Consider the following 18,787-nt stretch of genomic DNA (forward strand, 5'->3'; position numbering starts at 1 on the left):
CATCTACTGACAAAGCACTATGGGTACTATTTACACTAACTATAGGCCTATAATGCAAACATAAGTTTCAAAACCTATTGAGCTTGCTTGGTGGCTATTGAAGGAGCATCAAAACTCATCATGATACCTTGTGAGACTCAAATCACAATAGATATCAATAACAAGTAACAGGTTAGCATTTTGCTATGCTAACAAAACAATACTTTAATATGCATTAAACATGTAACATATTTCATTTTTTCTTTTTAAATCCATATTAAATGATAGACACACACACACACACGCACGCACAAACACACACACACACTATTATATTTACACACACGCACGCACGCACACACACACGCACACGCGCACACGCACACGCACACGCACACGCGCACACACACACACACACACACACACACACACACACACACACTAACACACACGCACACACACACACACCACACACACACACACACACACACACACCACCCACACATACACACTTATATTTCAAGGCTGTTATATGTTTGGCAACAGTTCTTCTAACCCTAATTGATGGACCTCTTGATGACAATAACATCACAGCATTTATTTCCATTTAGAGGTCCATACATTTTTTATTTAGCAAGATCTTGTACTGACAATGCAAGCGACTTTTTTTTTTGACTGGGCATTGTATACATAATCATTAGATTACTAGATTTACAATCACATCTATAACTGCAATTATTTTGCTTTGGTAAACAACTAGAACAGATTTATTTGCAGTGCATTATGGGCATTGCCTGTTGCATATATCTTTGGAAGAGCCTTCACATCATTAGTGCATTTACGTAAAATGCCTTCAAATCCAGCTCACTGTGTTTTTTTATTGCATGCTGAGAACAACAACTAAAACAGTACCTTGTTGTGTAAGACCACCACATTATGACTGTCAGCGTTTATCCAAGTGTCCATGGCTTTGCAGATGCTGCAGATCTTATCCAGAGCTGGAGCGTGATGGTCCGGCCAGCCAAAATCCAGCACCTCACGCAAACAAACACACAAGAGCATAAGTAAGACTAAAAAAGGAACCAACATCTCTGCATTAGATAACATAAATCGGTAAACACTACTTACTTTTGGATTCAGCTTGGAGATATCATATCGCTTTTCACTGAGGTTAAAGAGCTGTAAAAGTAATAAAAATAATAATATAAATACAATTTTATATTTAATTACACATATAAATTACAATTTAAAAAATTTGAAATAAATTATATTAATCTAAATACAATTTGTAAATGATTTTTTCCAGATTTTTTCATGGTATTTTTTTTTTCTACATCTGTGATTGTATTGTAAATACGAATAAACTTTTATTAGTACTCAAAGCAGTAACACAATTTCTATAGTCTACTTTACACATTCTACTAACTATAACTTAGTAACTACGTCAACTAACTCTCATTGGAGTATTAGTAGACTACTTAATAACTGCCGACATTTTATTTTGATGGTCCCCAACAGACATTCATTATTACAAGTAAATTTGCTATTACATGTAAACTTATTCTTCTTACCCGAACCGTCCACTAACAGTCTACTATTAGTCTAATGTTGCAAAGTTACTTATAGTTAGTAGAATGTCTAAAGTGGACTAATCAAAATAAAGTGTAACCCTCAAATCTATTGAGTTTTGAGGTCTCACCAAGTAGTTGTCACCATGTTTCGAGCATAACATGGTGGCCACCTCCTTTATGTTAGCGCTGTAGCTCGGTTCTTCTACATTACTGGGGAAGGTCACAGAAATGATGCGTTCTGTAATGTAGACCAGGTCCACCTCATAGTTTTCCTCCATGGCCTGGATCAAACTCAAACTCCTGCAAAAATTAGAAGACCAGATAACGGTAACAGAACATTAGCAATAACAATGCATGTCTACAGCATTTGCTTTTTTCGGTGTGCAACAAAGGCAATTCACAACATTCACTCAAACACTGTCTTGTGCCTCACAGTACATGACATCATGAAATCACCATGTTTTTTTCAGAAGAATGCCTCACCTCGAACATGTCAGCGCTGAACAGTCTATTAAACACATATCTGATGTTCAGTATGGTTTGAATGAAATATAGTGGGGAAAGATTGATCGCAGAGATAAACAAACGAGATATGAAAATATCCTGCATTCCGTGTGTGCAGCAGAACAGACAAAAGAAAACAAGTTGGTCACTGGTGAGGCGTAGGTCTGCCAAGGATGTAACCACAATCAGGCCCCCATCTCTGACCTCACTTTCTCCTCAGGTCTGGATTTCAAGGCAATCAGAGAGAAGTACAGCAGGAAGACGTCCATCTTTAAACCCAGTGCTCCGTTCCAAAACATAGTAAGCTTCAAGTAGGCAGCATTTTGGTGTGCTCCCAAACTGAAAACTGTTTCTAAAAATTAGCCTGAATTCTCTCACACACACACACACACACAATTGAATGCAATATGTTTTCATACATTGAGCATGTCAAAATGCCTTCTGGTATATGCAGCACAGTGACTTACGAAAGTATTCAAACCCCTTCATTTTTTCACATTTTGTTATGTAGCTCTATGTTAAACTAATTTAAATTAATTGTTTGTTTTTTCACATCAATCTGCACTCCATACACCATCATGACAAATCAAAAAACAAATCTGTGACAACTTTGCAAATACAGAAATAAGTGCATTGCATAAGTATTCAAAACCTTAACTCGGTTCTCAGTATTTAAAGCACCTTTACAGCATCGAGTCTTTTTGGGTATGACATGACAAGCTTTGCACATCTGCATTTGGGGATTTTCTGCCGTTCTTCTCCTCAGATCCTCTCAAGCTCTGTCAGGTTGGATTGGGACCGTCGGTGTACAGTAATTTTCAGGTTTTGTCCAGTGATGATTGATTGGGTTCAAGTCCAGCCTCTGGCTGGGCCACTCAAGGACATTCACAGAGTTGTAAATAAACCACTATTGCATTGTCTTAGCTATGTGCTTAGGGTCATTGTCCTGTTGCCCAGTCGGAGGTTCTGAATGCTCTGGACCAGGTTTTCATTAAGGATATCTCTATATTTTGCTGCGTTGAGCAAGTTCCCCAGTCCCTGCCGCTGAAAAAAAGAAAAGAAAACACAGCTGATGCTGCCGCCACCATCACACTTTACTGTTGGGATGGTGTTTTGCAGGTGATGAACAGTACCTGGTTTTCTCCAGACATGATGCTTGTAAATGAGGTTCATCAGACTAGATAATCTTGTTTTTCACAGTCTGAAAGAGTCCTTTAGGTACGTTTTTGCAAATTCCAAGTGGGTTTTCATGTTGTCCACTGAGGAGCGGTTAGAGTCTGGCCATTTTGCCATACAAACCCAGATCGCTGGAGTGCTGCAGTTATGTTTGTCCTTATTTTAGTTTCTCTCATCACCATTTATGACCATGGAGCTCAACCAGACCATCAGCAATCTTGATCACCATTCTAACCAAGGCCCTCCAAAATCGATTACTCAGTCCTGGTTGTTCCAAACTTCTTTTATTAAGGATTATGGAGGATTATATATGCTTCTGTGAACCTTCAATACAGCATACTTTTTTGTAGTCTTCCCCGATCTGTGTCTCGACAAAATTCTGTCTCTGAGCTCTACAGGCAGTTCCTTTAATCTCATGTTTTTTCTTGGTTTTTGCTCTGATATGCATTTTTAGCTGTTAGACCTTTTATTGAGAGGTGTTTGTCTTTACAAATAATACCTATTCAATTGAATTTGCCACAGGTTAACTCCAATCAAAGTGAAATTGGAATGCTCACAAGCTAAAATGCAAGTGTCCCAGAAAAGCGTATGAATACTAATGCAATGTAATTCATTCTTTTTTTCTTTTTTTTTTTATAAATTTGCAATGTTATCACAAATCTGTTTTTTGCTTTGTCATCATGGTGAAAATGTAGATTAGTGTAGATTGTAGATTAATTTGAAGGAGACATTAATTTAAAGCAGTTTAACATAAGGCAGCAACATAACAAAATGTGAAAAAAACTGAAGGGGTTTGAATACTTTTGCAAGACATCGAATAAATGTGTTTTATGTATGTTCATTTTCATTTTTATAGTTAGTTTTTCACAATTCATTTTACAACATGCTAACAAAGCTCTATTGAAATCAATCATGATTTTGCTTCCTGTGTGCTTCAATAATGAAGAATCAGTGTATGTAGACACACACATGATGTAGCAGTGTATACACTACAATACATGGTGCATGGTGTAAATGTATATTAGTGTAGATTGTAGATTGATGTAGGAAGCAGACAGTAAGGCAGCTCACTATTGAGAATGCAAACCTTTAGTAAATTACGGTCAGTGTTTGAACTCAGGCTGTGTAGCTTTTGGAAAGATACCTGTTGGCGAGGCCCATTTTTGCCGTTGTTTAGCAATGAAGCCATGCATAGGAAAATCTGGATTTCGTCATGTTTTCTGGGCATTGCAGCTACAGTAAATCATGTAAATCTCTCTACAAATCTTTTATTTGCACTATTTGTTTTGTGGAATTTAAAACAAAGGTTTAAGCACATTTTCAACTGAGAATGGAATAAGTTCTTCATCAAGTGATGATCAAATGGTGGAAAAAAGAGCTGATTCATGTACCTGGATCTCAAATGCTTTTCATATATTCAATGGGCATGTACTGTTAACTGTTTTGCATTATTCCTGAGTTAAATGGCAGCTAAAACAACATAGATAGTGCATGCAAATAAAACATTGCTATCAACTGTATAAACTACACTACCACACAAACTCCATCTACCATTGAAAAATACCTTGCCATTAAAACAAAACAGGAATGCTCTTTTTGGCAGAAAAAAAAGGGTTCTCAAAGGGTCTTGTTTTAAGGTTGTGCCCAAATGGACAGTTTCCCAAAACAAGAGACAAATAAAATAGCTGCCCATGTAAATAAAGAGTAAAAATTCCCCCTGGTAGCTGAAATGGGAGCTTTTTGTAGTGATGTATTTCACAAAGCATATTATCACAGCCTGGCATGAACACACCCAACAGCTGAGAGACATAAGACCATCGGAATGGATCCGAGATCAACTCAAGTGTTATATAATTGAAGATTAATCTTTCATTTGTTTTGAATAATCTTATCTTTTGGTTTGCACCCTAGAGTGCTTTCTAGAGTGTTTTTTTTTTTATAAGATAGCCAATTCTGTTGAATATATTTTAAATTTTTCTGATAGAAATTAATGCGTATAACTATGATAACAGGGATTTGTTTTTTTTCCATGGGTGGGCAGTGTCTCCTTTGCTACCAGTATCTATGGCAAGCGATCACTCAAGACAAAGGTGCCATTATTAATCTAATATATGTGGGAGAGAAGCCCTACTAGGCTGTGTAGATGTTTTAAAACTTGTTCATTCTTTGCACACATAAAATGCTATAAAGAATGTGAGACTGATCCAAGCAGATTCAGATGTCAAACGGAGCTGGATTTAGGAATGCTATGAAGATCCTTTGTGATTTCACTAAGACAGCAAATATAGCAACACATGAGATATTGACTAAACTGATTTCTGATAAAGACAATGACATCTCTCACCTGGATGGCCTGTGTCGAGACTCCATGCTCTTGGAGGATTTGGTTGAGCCCTAAAAGAAAAGAAAACTAGTTAGTTAAAAAAAAAAATCTAGTCGAGGAAAGCAAGTGGCTGAACTAGATTCATGATTCCTGTAGGAAACGTCATACAGATTTTTTTTTAAACCATTTGCTGTTTTCTGCTGGTTATGTATGAACACACAACACACACACACTATATTTATGCCGCATAAAAATGCATTGATTTTACCAATACCACAGCTATTGGTAGTTTGGAACCAACACAACACACAGAGAACATTCTGTTCAGCTTATGCAGATAATCTCGAAATGACCAAATAATGTCCAATTATTCCGCCTGGCCGATACAGCGGACTAATAATGATCTCACAAATACGACAGTTTCCAGATGTTTTTAGCCCATTTCCTGTTTAAAAATTACCGTAAACCAGTTATCCAAATGGGAGGTTTACTCTTCATCTCCAGACCTTAGGCTGTTCTGCTGATTACACCAATGAAATGGCCATTTGTTTGGACAGTTTCTTTTTGTTTCTCCATATGCAAAACTGTGCTAATACAGGTTGAAGAGAGCTGATGTAAGCGTGTGGTCTGTATCTAAAGGCCACAAAAGGCACCGTTGGAGGTGCGACAGGCCTAAGGCCCAGCAGAAAGACCATCTCGCTGTAATGAGTAACATTGAACATATCATCTCAGCTGTATATACTGTAAAGGCAATGACAGCCTGTGAGGTGAGGGAACAAAATTATATGGATTTTACACAGGAGACATTGAAAGGTGAAGTGTGTAATTTCTGCAAAAAATTTTTTGCAATTTGGTTTGGTGCTGGTAGAGGGACAAAAATACACGCTTCACCTTTAATATCACATCTAGATATAAAGAAAAGTTAAAGTGTTAATGGTCTCATTCTGAGTCTTACAAAAGTAAGAGAAGCCTTGGAAGATGCGTGGTTTATGCTCACCGTCTAAATGACTAGTGTATGACTGACACGACTAAAAAGGAACAATGCTTACTAAGAAAACCCAGAATCCAACGTATAATTATACACAGTGCTGGGGCCTTTTCTAGAAACTGTATAGACTTTGTATGCGGTTTCCCATATGTAGCAGTCTTAACATAATAACAGTACAGAATAACTTGAAGTGAAATGATGGGAAAATTTCAAGTTCAAATGTCTTCAAAAAGATAACATTTTACTGAGGTCTGAATCTGTTTCAACTGGGACATTGCTTAATGAGTGATGCCATGCAGTAGTGCATAACTAGAATTGTTTTTTTTTTATGTTAATGTTTTTTACTATAGAAATTGCCAGGATTATATTGTCTAACAAAACCCATTTGCTATTCCATTTGGTTAACAACATATGGATTGGCATTGCAAAATGACTGTTTTCAAAAAGTCCCACCCCGAACTCATGCAATCGGTTGAGTCAATGTCGCTGTGACAAGACAACCCTCCATCCATCCAATATATATATATATATATATATATATATATATATATATATATATATATATATATATATATTGGATATATATATATATAAAAAATAATAAAATAAAATAAACTCCAATGAAACACATCAAAACTTTAAAAAAAAAAAAAAAAAAATCACACACATCACCTAATTTCCATTCCTTTTCCAGGTCTGGAAATCAAAACATTGACTGTGGGAACCCTCAAAATTTTAATAAATTAATTCTCTTAAATAAAGACTTAAAGGAACTGTCCACCTAAAAATGAAAATTCTGTCGTTATTTACTCACCCTCATGCCTTTAAAACCTATTTGACTTTTTGTTTCTTCTGTGGGACACAAAAAAAGAAGATGCTTTTTAAGAAATGTTAATGTTTTTGTTGATACAATGAAAGACAATGGGGTCTAAAATAACAGTGACTTCCTATTTACTTTCATTGTGCAAAAACAGTCGAAAAATTCTTCAAAATATCTTCTTTCCACAGAAGAAAGTAAGTCATGATGACATGATGGTGAGTAAACAATGACAGACTTATATATATATATATATATATATATATATATATATATATATATATATATATATATATATATATATATATTGTTATTTTTCATAGTCTTTCTACTTCAAAATTTCACGTTTAACTCAATGTGTAATTAATTAAATAAATTCTTTGTAACTCAGTGACAGTTTTTTCAAAGCAAATCCTACACCTTTTTTCTTTCAGTGTAGGGTAATTCATTAAGTGAAATGTTCCCACACAGCATTAGTTTCCTAAATAATCCTCTTTTCCAAGAATCCCCAAAAAATCTACTACAATATTGTTTTCACATATAGTACTTGGAGACCAATCAACCTTCAAATGATGAGACTGTAAAAGACCATTAACACATTTTGTCACACTTTTGTGTGTATAGATTACTGGGCCAGGCCAGTACGAACACTCATAAAGCGCAAAAGAAACACAAATAAGCCATACTAAAATAAATTGCCAAAGTCGCTCACTTATAGCCCGAGCAAGACATTGGGACACACTTGAGTAAAACACCCTTGGCATTGCAAACCCCCTCTCTCCATCCACAGGGTCCACCTTCCATCCCTCGCCACACCGTGCCCGGCTCCAAAAACATTCCCTTAATCAGCCGATAATTGCGACCCCCAGAAGGACGGCCAAGAAAGGGTGGGTGGGGGGTTGGACGGGGTCTCAGCCAGGCTTGATCAAAACCAGCTGGAATCGCTGCTTTTGAGCGGGCCCGACAAATGAACAATCAGAGAGCGCAGGGAAGAAAGCGAGGGATAGCTTTGAGGAAAAAGTTTCAACTGCACAAAGACCAACTCTCTTAAAAATAAAGGCTTTTGATTTCGACATGAAGAACCTTAAACATCCATGGAACCTTTCCATTGCACAAAAGGTTCTATAAAGTGGAAAAGTTATTTTAAGAACTGTTCACTAAAAACCGGAACATTTAATTCTTAAAGCGTACAAAGTCAGGCGGAAACCTGAAGGCCTACCTTAAACAGGTAACCCGTACTCCACCTCCACGCATCACGCAAGGAGGACAAGCGCCGCCGTAGGGAGCCGCTGGGATTCATGGTCGGGAAATAACGCTTCCCTTCTGCTTGCATTCCCCTTTTCCCGAAGCGCGCCCCACGTTCCTGGCTCTATTTTGGTGCTGCGCTGTGCCGAAGATGCCACATGCCTGGCGTCAAACTCAAGCGGACCGCAGCTTTCTTCCTTCTCCCACTTGCAGAGTTACTCTTTCCCTTGTTTTGTTCCCTCCCGCCTCCCTGTCCGGCCCCTCCTTGTTCCTCGGCACCTCTCCCCTCCCTCTTTCCCATGCTGTGCGTGTGTGCGCTGCTGCCACCCGCGTTTGTTTGGATCCTGGTCTAGCCTTTGCTCTCTCTCTGGGTCACACACTCGGCAGCTGACTGGAGGAGATGATCATTCTGACCTCACAACTTCAACAATTCACAGTTGTGTCACCTCCAGGAAACCATGGACCATCACCTCCCTTTCTCTAGAATATAAATGTAGTATATAAAGAATATAAAGAGGTCAAATCGCACTATTTTTTGTTTATACATAGTTTTCATCCCTGAGGTCTACTTAGGATGCTAAAAATAGCTGTACATTTTAGTGATGATCATTTTCCATCCTCTCGCTGTCCCTGAAGCATTCGGTGTTATTTTGCAGCCATGTCTTTAAGACTTCTATGTCAAATTTCACTTTGTATGTTAAATGGACCTTTTTCCACAGAGTGTGATGATGCATTTCCACAGTTATTAACATAGCAAATCTACCCAAGTATTTATATTTTCATTTTTTATTGATGGATCTCTTGATGGAAATAATATAAAAATGTTTATATCCATCAAGAGGTGCATTCATTTTTGGTCAATATCTTGTATTGACAATGCAAGTGTCTAGTTATTTATAAAGTCTCCTCCAGCAGATCCCAAAGACTTTCAATGAATTTAAGGTCTGGACTCAAAGGTGCCAATTCATGTGTGAAAATTATTCTTCATTCTCCTCACAACCATTCTTTCACAATTTGAGCATGAAGAATTTTGACATTGTCATCCTGGAAAATGGCCATGATGTGTCTTCCTACTGTACATGATTGTTTGAGGAATAAAACCGCTACACACTCCACCATTTTTATATTTAATTTATATACATTTATATAAAAAGGCAAGTACACTCTTAAAAGTTGACTAAATGCACATTTACACATTTAAAATGCACTGTACAGTTTTAAGGCCTACAATATTGATGACTCAACCTGCACCAATGGGCATCAATCAAATGCTCCAAAGAATGAGGATGTCCCTTCCCAATATCACCTGACAGCGGGTAAAAGCAGCAGATAGCAAAAAAGCAAATTAAAGCTTCCAGTATAACTGTGACAAGTCTTATGTCCTGCTGTCACTTCCTGTTTCAATAGGAAATACATTAACACAGTAAAGAAACAGCCCAAAACTTAAAATATAAAATATTAAAGCTAATTCAAAATATTAATAAACAGTAAAATAGTATATATAGAATATTAAACTAACACAAATGATTAGTTACGTTAAAATAAACATCACAACTAGGATTTGATGAACTTTAAACATCATTTTGCAAGTTCTAGTGTTTATAAATAATAGCATCTACAGTACACTTCCTCCATATTACCTCGCTGTGGCTTTATGGACAACATTTCTGAATACCAAATAGGTGTTGTTGACGTGCAAAAGTGGGCGGCTGTACGCTGCTGTCTTCATCGGTTTGACGTCAGAAGATCAGAAAACATCTTTGAGGTTTAGTCTTCAATAAATGCTCTTTTTACAATATGTCAGTTCAAATCTAGACTACAAACACATCTCTTTGACCTAGCATACACATAACACATTATAGAATTCTATAATTCAATGTTAGGCAGCATAGATTAGGTCAGCCGGAACCGGGAACACTTCCCATAAATCCTGATGTCAGCGTAGGATGGTGTCTACGCTAATATTAGTGTCTCTGTTTATCCCAAGGTTTACCGCAGTACGCCGGATCCAGGCCATATCCGGAACTGATGAAGGACCTGGGCCTGGACACCACGACAACGCAGTCCTGAAGTGTCAACTAGTCTCTCCACTGTGAAGGCCACCTTACCTTTACCTCTGTACAGATAAAACGTTGTCGGGATAATTCCGGTTCACGTGGCTACGCGTAAGCGATAAAAAATTCTGTATTATACATTTTTGAAGGCTTGTACCTTGAATGCTATTTCATGGTTTGCATTCTCGAGCCACCAGGCACTGTTTTGTGCAAATGAGCGACCGGATCGCATTAAGGGTTTTCTGTTAGAACGGTGTCGTGTTAGCATGACATATTAATAACTAATTAACTACTTAGTTAATACTAAGTTAATAACTAATGATCGTTGCGACGGAAGTGAATCAATCAAAACTAACTTTAGCTAGACAGTAACTTTGTTCTAGAGCTGCTGTAAAAGCAAATCTCTGTTACTTAAATTTTCTATTATCACTGTAAAGCTGCTTTGAACAATCTATATTTTTAAAAGCGCTATATAAATGAAGGCGACGACTTGACTATGGAGGACGTTTTGAGTTCTGAAAGTTACAGTATGTTTTCATAGTAAAATGAAGCCTTTATATCAAAAGTTTAGGAAAAATGTGATTCCTCATAATACGACTCATCAAAATCAGAGCCAGAAAGAATAATATGCAAATCCAAAGGCTATAGTCAAACCAAAGCCAATTTCAAAATATATATATCTCAATCACTGCTTCAGCAGGAGAATTATGGTCTAAATGAGAAATGAGAGAAAAACAGACAAGCATGTTATCAAGCTCTCCTGGAAAAACAAGCCCTTGAACTAAAAACATGACACAAGAAGTCAAATGACTTTGAGATTCAAAGAGTTTGTTATTGAGAATCAAAGACATCATGATAACCACAACTAACTGACCATGAGAGACCCTTGAGGTGAGGGTGGTGCACATGTCCAATGATGCCTCAAGAATGAGTAATACTGCCTGACACAGCTGCAAACATACACTGCTCCAAACATCTAGAGAGCTATATTCTGGATTATTCACAGAAACGCTCAATGCCAAGAATAATGCAGCATGATGAATTACAAGCTCAACGTTTTTTAATTCACAGCAATATACAGCTTTTTGGCATCAGGGCACTAAAGCTGAAGAAGCCAGGAGGAATCGGTTTGACTTCAAATTAAGGCCCGTCTTTTGGCATCGGCCAGCACCGTTTGTTTGGTGTGTTCTGCACTGTTGGCACTAGTTGGACAATGTCGCCTGTATTTTGGAAGATTGAGGATGATGAATCGGCAGAGCAAAATCTGATTGGCTGTTCGGCTTAGTGAATGAGTCATTGCACAGTAATAAAAGCAAAAGTGATGAAAGCAAGCAAACAACATTAGCTGCCTGGAAAGTGATCCGAATGGTAAGCAAGCACTGCTTTGTTTATGGTTTGTATATATGAAGTCCTACTTTCGATTTCCCTTTTTGAATGATGAATATAGCCAACTGATACCTGCTGATATAGACAGATATTTCCTTACACGCAGGCGTAGAGCGCACATGCTAGCAGACAGTCACCTTTAGTTATTTTAATGTTTAAGCGCAACTTTTTGGCCAGAGAGCAGCCGACGAGAGTCGACAACACAGTCAGCTTTCATCGCCGTTAGTTCTTTTACGTCGGCTTGATGTGTAATTAGAACCCCAGCATATCATGTTTAAAGGGTTAGTACAGAAAAAAATTAAAAATTCTGTCATTAATTGCTCACCCTCATGTCTTCCCAAATCCGCAAGATCTTCAGAACACAAATGAAGAATTTTTGATGAAATCTGAGATCTTTCTGCCCCTCCATTGACAGCATCGCAACTACTACTTTGATGCTTTAAAAAGTTCACAAAGAGATCGTAAAACGAATCCATATGAATTGAGCGGTTCAGTCCAAATTTTCTGAAGAGGTTCAAGAACCAATGAGGTTCATTCTCGTGTTACGCATCACTTCTGAGCTTCAGCAAGAACCAGTGGCAATAATCGATAATAATTCATATAACAATTCCATATCATAATGATAATTCTTAATTTTAAATCATATGAAGAATTAATTAATTGTTTTTCTTTACTTGGTGGAGTTGTTAAAAAAATAGCCATTTTTGCCATTCACATGAAATAATGATTTTAAAAAAAGTCATAAGCCTTTACCAACTGGCTGTGGAATGAACGAAAAACAAGGCAGTAATTTCCCTGGGGTTTAAAACACCCCACCCACTTTCAGATTGTTCTTACACCCCTGGGTACATGTAGGGCTTTGCTTTTTTCGCCATTTCCTTTGGCTACCATCCAGCTCAATATTGTATCAATAAAACGATCTAATGATGTTTCAGGGGGATTATAAGTGTCTGTTGCTCTGTCCCTAAATCTCTGAGCATACTCATGCTCATATGGACGGCTCCAAACTAAAGTCTGAATTTTATTTGGATCAAGGCAGTTAGTCATCCCACAGCTGTGTCTGGAGTGAGTGTTCTTCACCCAGGCATGAGGGGGATGAGGAACGGGGTGGACGGAGGGGCTTCTGAGAGGGGGGCTGCGGCACAAGTGAACACACATGCTTGAGATACAACTCAGATCTCTTCCTCGGATAATCAGTTAAAGGGACAGTCAACCAAAAATTAACATCCTGTCAATATTTACTCATGTTGTTCCAAACATGTATGATGTTAAAAGCAACATGAAATAACAGCTGTGTTCACTTTGAACTGCTGTTGTATGGGAAGAGAGCTGAAAGAAATTGTTCATTGTGTTCTTTTGGAATAAATTAGTATCATACAAGGGGGGTTGAGTGTACTGTCCCTTTAAAGCATATTCATTGGGCAGTCATTATAGCCCCAGCGAGGCTGTGTTTAGCTAATCCAACCAATAATTTGAGCTTCAACACTCTGTGAGGTTTAGACTGGTGAAGTTTAGACTACAGAAGCTGCATAGCAACAGTGTTAGCTAAAGACCTAAATATTTATATCTTAAAGCCGTTATTTCTGAAGCTGTCAGTAATGACTTTACACCGTGTTCAAACTGACCCAACAAACGGCAACACTTCAAACATTATACATATGGCTGTTGTACTTAGAATGTTGGAAATATAACCGTCATGTTCACACTGACCCAACAAGCTTGTCAATGTTCACTTTAAAGAAGGTGAGTGAAAAGGAAAAGTTTGTGGATGAAGGCAGTATGAACTACAAAATATGCCATTGGCCATACTGATGTTAAGAAAACATACATACACATGTTAACATTCAAACATGGTTTGAAATACTCACTGTTGTCTCAATATGTTTCAGAGGGAGGTCATTGCTGGGTGCCTGAGGTAAAGAAAACAGAAGAAAGAAAGCAGGTAAGACACTGACAAGTATAACAACTAGCAAGACTTCAGGATATCCACAAATACTCCAGATTCAGAATGAAGAGTGATTTTTTTTTTCTACATGCACCAATGATGCATAGTTATAAACAGCAAGATTTTGATCTACCTAGTTCCCTACATATATTTTACAGAAACATTTTAACATATTCAAATGAATGCTCAAAGAGAGCCAAAAAAGTCAATTACAAATCCCTGTAATACTAACAATTGTATTAATACAATTAACTAATTTTATTTCAATGCATTTCAACTAATCATAACTCAATGTACAATCAATAATAAAAGTTAGAGCATATGTGATACCAACGCCAAGGTCATTGGTTCAATTCCCAGGGAACGCATGAACTGATATATTGATAAAATCATCTTGGCCAAATGCATAAATGTAAATGCAATGTGTAAACTATTTGGTAAAATAATTATGTCATACACAGATCAAACATCGCCATCGAGTAAAGAGAAGACATGGGCTGAGTCCAGTGTGTAGGTGCATCACTAAACAGCTTGGTAAATATTTAGACAAAAGCGCATAGCTCCAGCGTCACTGTGAACGAGGGGGGAATCTGCCCAGTGGCCGAGAAGGACCATATACAGAAGTTTAGCGCAGGATCTGCAGCACAGTTTATTCCCCCGTCAACCCTGAGCCAGAGAAAGGTAATTATTTATGAGGACTCTGGCCCCCAGGAATCCATGATGTCATTCATGGGCCAGCTTGAGTCTGGCTAGCCTCATAATACCCATGCAAGTCTGAGATGGCACAAGAACACAAGAAATCACCATGTAGAAATGGCAAGACATGGGCAAGATAGTGCTGAGATCGCTATGTGCTGCTTTACTTTTCCAGATATATATATATATATATATATATATATATATATATATATATATATATATATATATATAATAAACTAATATAATATTTGTTTTTATATATAAACTGATATAATGCATTGATTTTTATTTAGAAAAATTATATATAATTAAAATTATTAAATTAAAATAAATAAATAAAAAAAATACCATTTTAAAATTTAAAATTATATATACTAATCATGCATATATTTACATATATGCATAAGCAGTGTTTTGTTATAAAGGATTAAAAATGATTATATAGCATTAAAAAAATACGTGAAATGCATCCAGGGAATTGTCCAAAACCTAAACGAGATTCAAAACAGCCTCTGCTGAAAGGCGAAACCTCAGGCTATTGAGGTCTGAGTGGTCAGTGATGTAATGTGAATCATCAAATCTCTGTGTTCCGCAAGAGACCCGACATGTCAGTCTCAATTCCTGAGAAAAAACACTCTCTAAGTCTGTCTTCCAAGAGTAATAAAGATGGAGGGAAATGATACCCCAGCTGTAGAGTTTGCACTACTGCAGCCCCCAAAACGGCCTCCCAGAGCTGAGGCTCAACCGCTAACTAGAGCGCATCCGCTCCCTCGACACCGAGCGAGAGCGCTTGGCAACATCACATTTCTGTGAGCTTTTGAGCACCTTATTATGTCCATCTAGTATGACCACCACCAAACCCATTATAGCCCTCACTGGTCACAAAAAAACTTTGGGCCAGATGCAGTACAACTGCTGGTGGAACAACACATAACCTGTTGAGCTGTTCTAGATCACATATCTCTGTCTCTCCTTTGCCAAGAAGCTCCTTGCAGAAGTTTTTATAACCACATCTGATGGAAAGCAGAGACTTTCAGAGAAGTTAACAACACACAATTAAAGCCAGCATGCAAATTCACAGGAAAGATAATTTCATGAATAAACTCCCCTCAGCATCAACAACATCTAGTTTCAGTCTCAGGGAGTGTGCTGGAATATCAATGAAAAGATTGGGTTGGCTGAGAACCGTGTGCAGATTAGACAAGACGATACTGGTGCCGCTGGGAGTCTTTTTCTTCTCCACTGCTCCAAATGGTAAAACTTAGCACATTTTGCAAAATGTAACACGCTCTCTCTCATCTTGCTTCAACTGCTCTCAGGATTTTGTAAACTCTTCTCCTCTACTGCTTTCTATGTTTTTTGTTGTTTATTTTCATCTTTCTTCGATCCTTTGATCTTTTATTTTTCAGGATCGACCTGAAGTGAATGTAAAAAGGAAAATATCTGAGACTACGATAATGTAAAAGTACAAAAATAAAAATAAATAATAATAATAAATAAATGTTTTTTTTTATAAAATAAAATCAAAATGACACACTGTTAGACACTTTATACTTTAGTATAAATATACACTAATTATACTATTTAGTGCACGAACTTTGGCGGCCCTAAAATACTAAACCTAAAATGAAAAGTGAATAAACTGAAACAAGAAAAAAATAATGCAAAACCTAACAATGATAAACTTGAAAACTAATGAGAACAAAATGTAAAAAAATTCGGATAAAATAATGGCTAATTCAAAATGTAAAAAATTCAAAACTACAATAACCGTGGCTTACAGTATGTTTATGTATTGACTGCAGAGACAGTTTCCCAGGATATTGGGTTAAGAGTATTGCACCATAGTAATGATGGTGAGCAATATTTTGCATTGAGCAACCCTCTAAATCCTGAGTCACCACAATCTTGGATAAAAGCTGCAATTTTTGTACATCAGTGGCAAAGATTCTTAATCATCAGGCTACTATTGCCAAAGTAAAGTCAGTGCTCTGGTCTTACATGCTCAGCAAGACTTCCTTCAGGCTTATGTGGTTTAGACTGCTTCTTAAAATGTTAACAAGAACTGATCTTTTTCAGCTCCATCAGTCATACTGGAGCTTAGTGGACAACGATCCTGTACAGAGTGCGTCGGGTGAGGAGAGTTTCATCCTGTTGTTTCACAATAATTGCCTGAGTTGCTCTTGCGATCAACTTTTGATGTCTTCCTGAAACTAAGCAGGAGAAAAAACATGCACTTTTTTTTCGATGGATGGATGGATGGATGTTGGCTTGCCTTGTTTGAAAGTAAAAAAAAAAAAATATTTTATTACATTTTTTTATACTATATCCTTATATACTAATTAATGGATCAGATTGCAAGAACACTCACATTTTCTTGACAGAACTGTAATTCAATTAATTCAACTTCCTCTAATTCCAGTTCCACTTCCTGTGAGTGTGCCCAATTCTAATTCCAACTCATGAATTGAAAGGAAGCCAATTCTTAAGCGATGCTATGCGACAAAGTTTGAATAAGGTTTTTTGTTTTGAAAAATTCCTAGCCCTAAGTATATGAGCCACAGAATAGTGAAGCATGTCTTAGTGATCACGACTAACAAGGGCCACCTGACAGGATTACAGGGGCAGATCTGTGCTCAAGTTGATCAAAAAGACAGAGAAATGCATGTGTGACTGACTAAATTTGGTCCAGACTGACACGGCCCATCATATGATCATACCATTCGCTTGAACCGATTCACAGAACACAAATTATAGCCCACTTAAGTAAATACTGTAGAAAGGGGGGGAAAAAACACAGGGAGTTTCCTAGCAGGAAGGCACAAATTGGGTGAACAGCCTCCTTTAAAATGACATGTAGCTAAAATAAACTCAGACGGTACTTATGTGGAACCATGAATGCCCTATTATCATTATAATTAATATTTCTATCCTAAATCTACACAGGCAGGTCAACATTTCTAAAATGAGTGTCATCTGCTACACTGATTTTATATCATCACAATAGATTTTTTGTTTACTTTTTAAAATGGTATAATGCTATGCTGCATTCAACTAGGAAAGGCTGAATTTACCACTGCAGGAAAGTGTGTAAGTGAGTTCTGTAGAGATGATGCAGATGTATGATGGTACGAAAAGATGGCATTAACTAGAGAGATATACACAGTATTAAACCTTTTAAGCAAATCAAGTAAATCCATTAGTCTTAGTTGTTGCATCATCATAAAAGCAGTTTGACCTTTGAGATTTGCTGTGTAATGTTGTGATGTTTTCAACATCGGTTGAAAAATGGACATCTGCAGAACAAATGCTAGCACTGCATAGCATGGTTTACACTCTGCAATAGAAGACTTGTTTTATGTCAATCCAAAAACCTGCAAACCTCTTGGAAAATCCAGCTTAGGATGGTAGTTGTGGAAGAAGGTCTGCTGGACTTTAAACATCTATTCTTATTCAGCAGTGCTATCATTAACACAAACTAAAATGCAAACAAATTACATAAGCACAGTAAACAGATATAAAAATAAAAACTATCTGTGAAATTAAATTAAAATAACATTAAAATAAAATGAAATTCTAGGAATTTAAAATGGCCACAAATTAATTCTAGTTTTAGATGCATGGTAGTCTATATAATAAATCTTTGCAACTCACATGCATCATACATAGTTTTAAATATACTATTTATTTAGTGCATTCACGTTTGCAGCCCTAAAATACCAATACTAAGATGGTCATTATAGTTGAAAAACGTCTATGTTCCAAAAAAACATTTTGATCATCATATGCTGGTGTGACCATTTAGTAGCTGGTTTGTTGCTGGTTCAAGATGGTTTCCCAGCTGGTGGACATAATTTAACCAAGTACGACATGTTCCTGGATCAACATCTGTGTTGATCCTGGAACAACATTCCAATCTTCCAATCAGATTTGAGGGACAAGTTTACAGTTTATGTAAAGATTAGGCTCACAACCAGGGTTAGGTGCTCCTGCATCTGTGTATGGGATAGAGTGTATAGGAATAACTTAGAAGTGTATAGGAATAGGGGTTGGGATAGGGTTAGGACAGATATATGTTTCCAGGATCAACACAATATGTT

At 37.1% G+C, this 18,787-nt stretch overlaps 1 protein-coding gene across 33 annotated transcripts in view; it reads right to left on the reverse strand.

Annotated features, from left to right (window-relative positions):
• The window catches only part of tns1b (tensin 1b), a 252,192-nt gene that overhangs the window by 79,259 nt on the left and 154,146 nt on the right, over positions 1-18,787 (reverse strand). For 27 of the 33 annotated variants that reach the window (XM_077215637.1, XM_077215634.1, XM_077215632.1 and 24 more), the window contains 5 exons: positions 13,912-13,953; positions 5,575-5,624; positions 1,679-1,850; positions 1,108-1,158; positions 892-1,014 (listed from right to left, as the gene is read on the reverse strand). In XM_077215637.1, the coding sequence (XP_077071752.1) occupies positions 892-1,014; positions 1,108-1,158; positions 1,679-1,850; positions 5,575-5,624; positions 13,912-13,953 (438 nt within the window). Of the gene's footprint in view, positions 1-891; positions 1,015-1,107; positions 1,159-1,678; positions 1,851-5,574; positions 5,625-8,577; positions 9,386-13,911; positions 13,954-18,787 lie in introns of those variants that run through there. The other 6 variants (XM_077215652.1, XM_077215650.1, XM_077215648.1 and 3 more) reach the window with 1 other exon arrangement.

Source organism: Siphateles boraxobius, unplaced genomic scaffold (assembly GCF_051911475.1).
Source record: "Siphateles boraxobius isolate OS27281-9 unplaced genomic scaffold, OSU_SipBor_1 7, whole genome shotgun sequence".
NCBI lineage: Eukaryota > Metazoa > Chordata > Actinopteri > Cypriniformes > Leuciscidae > Siphateles > Siphateles boraxobius.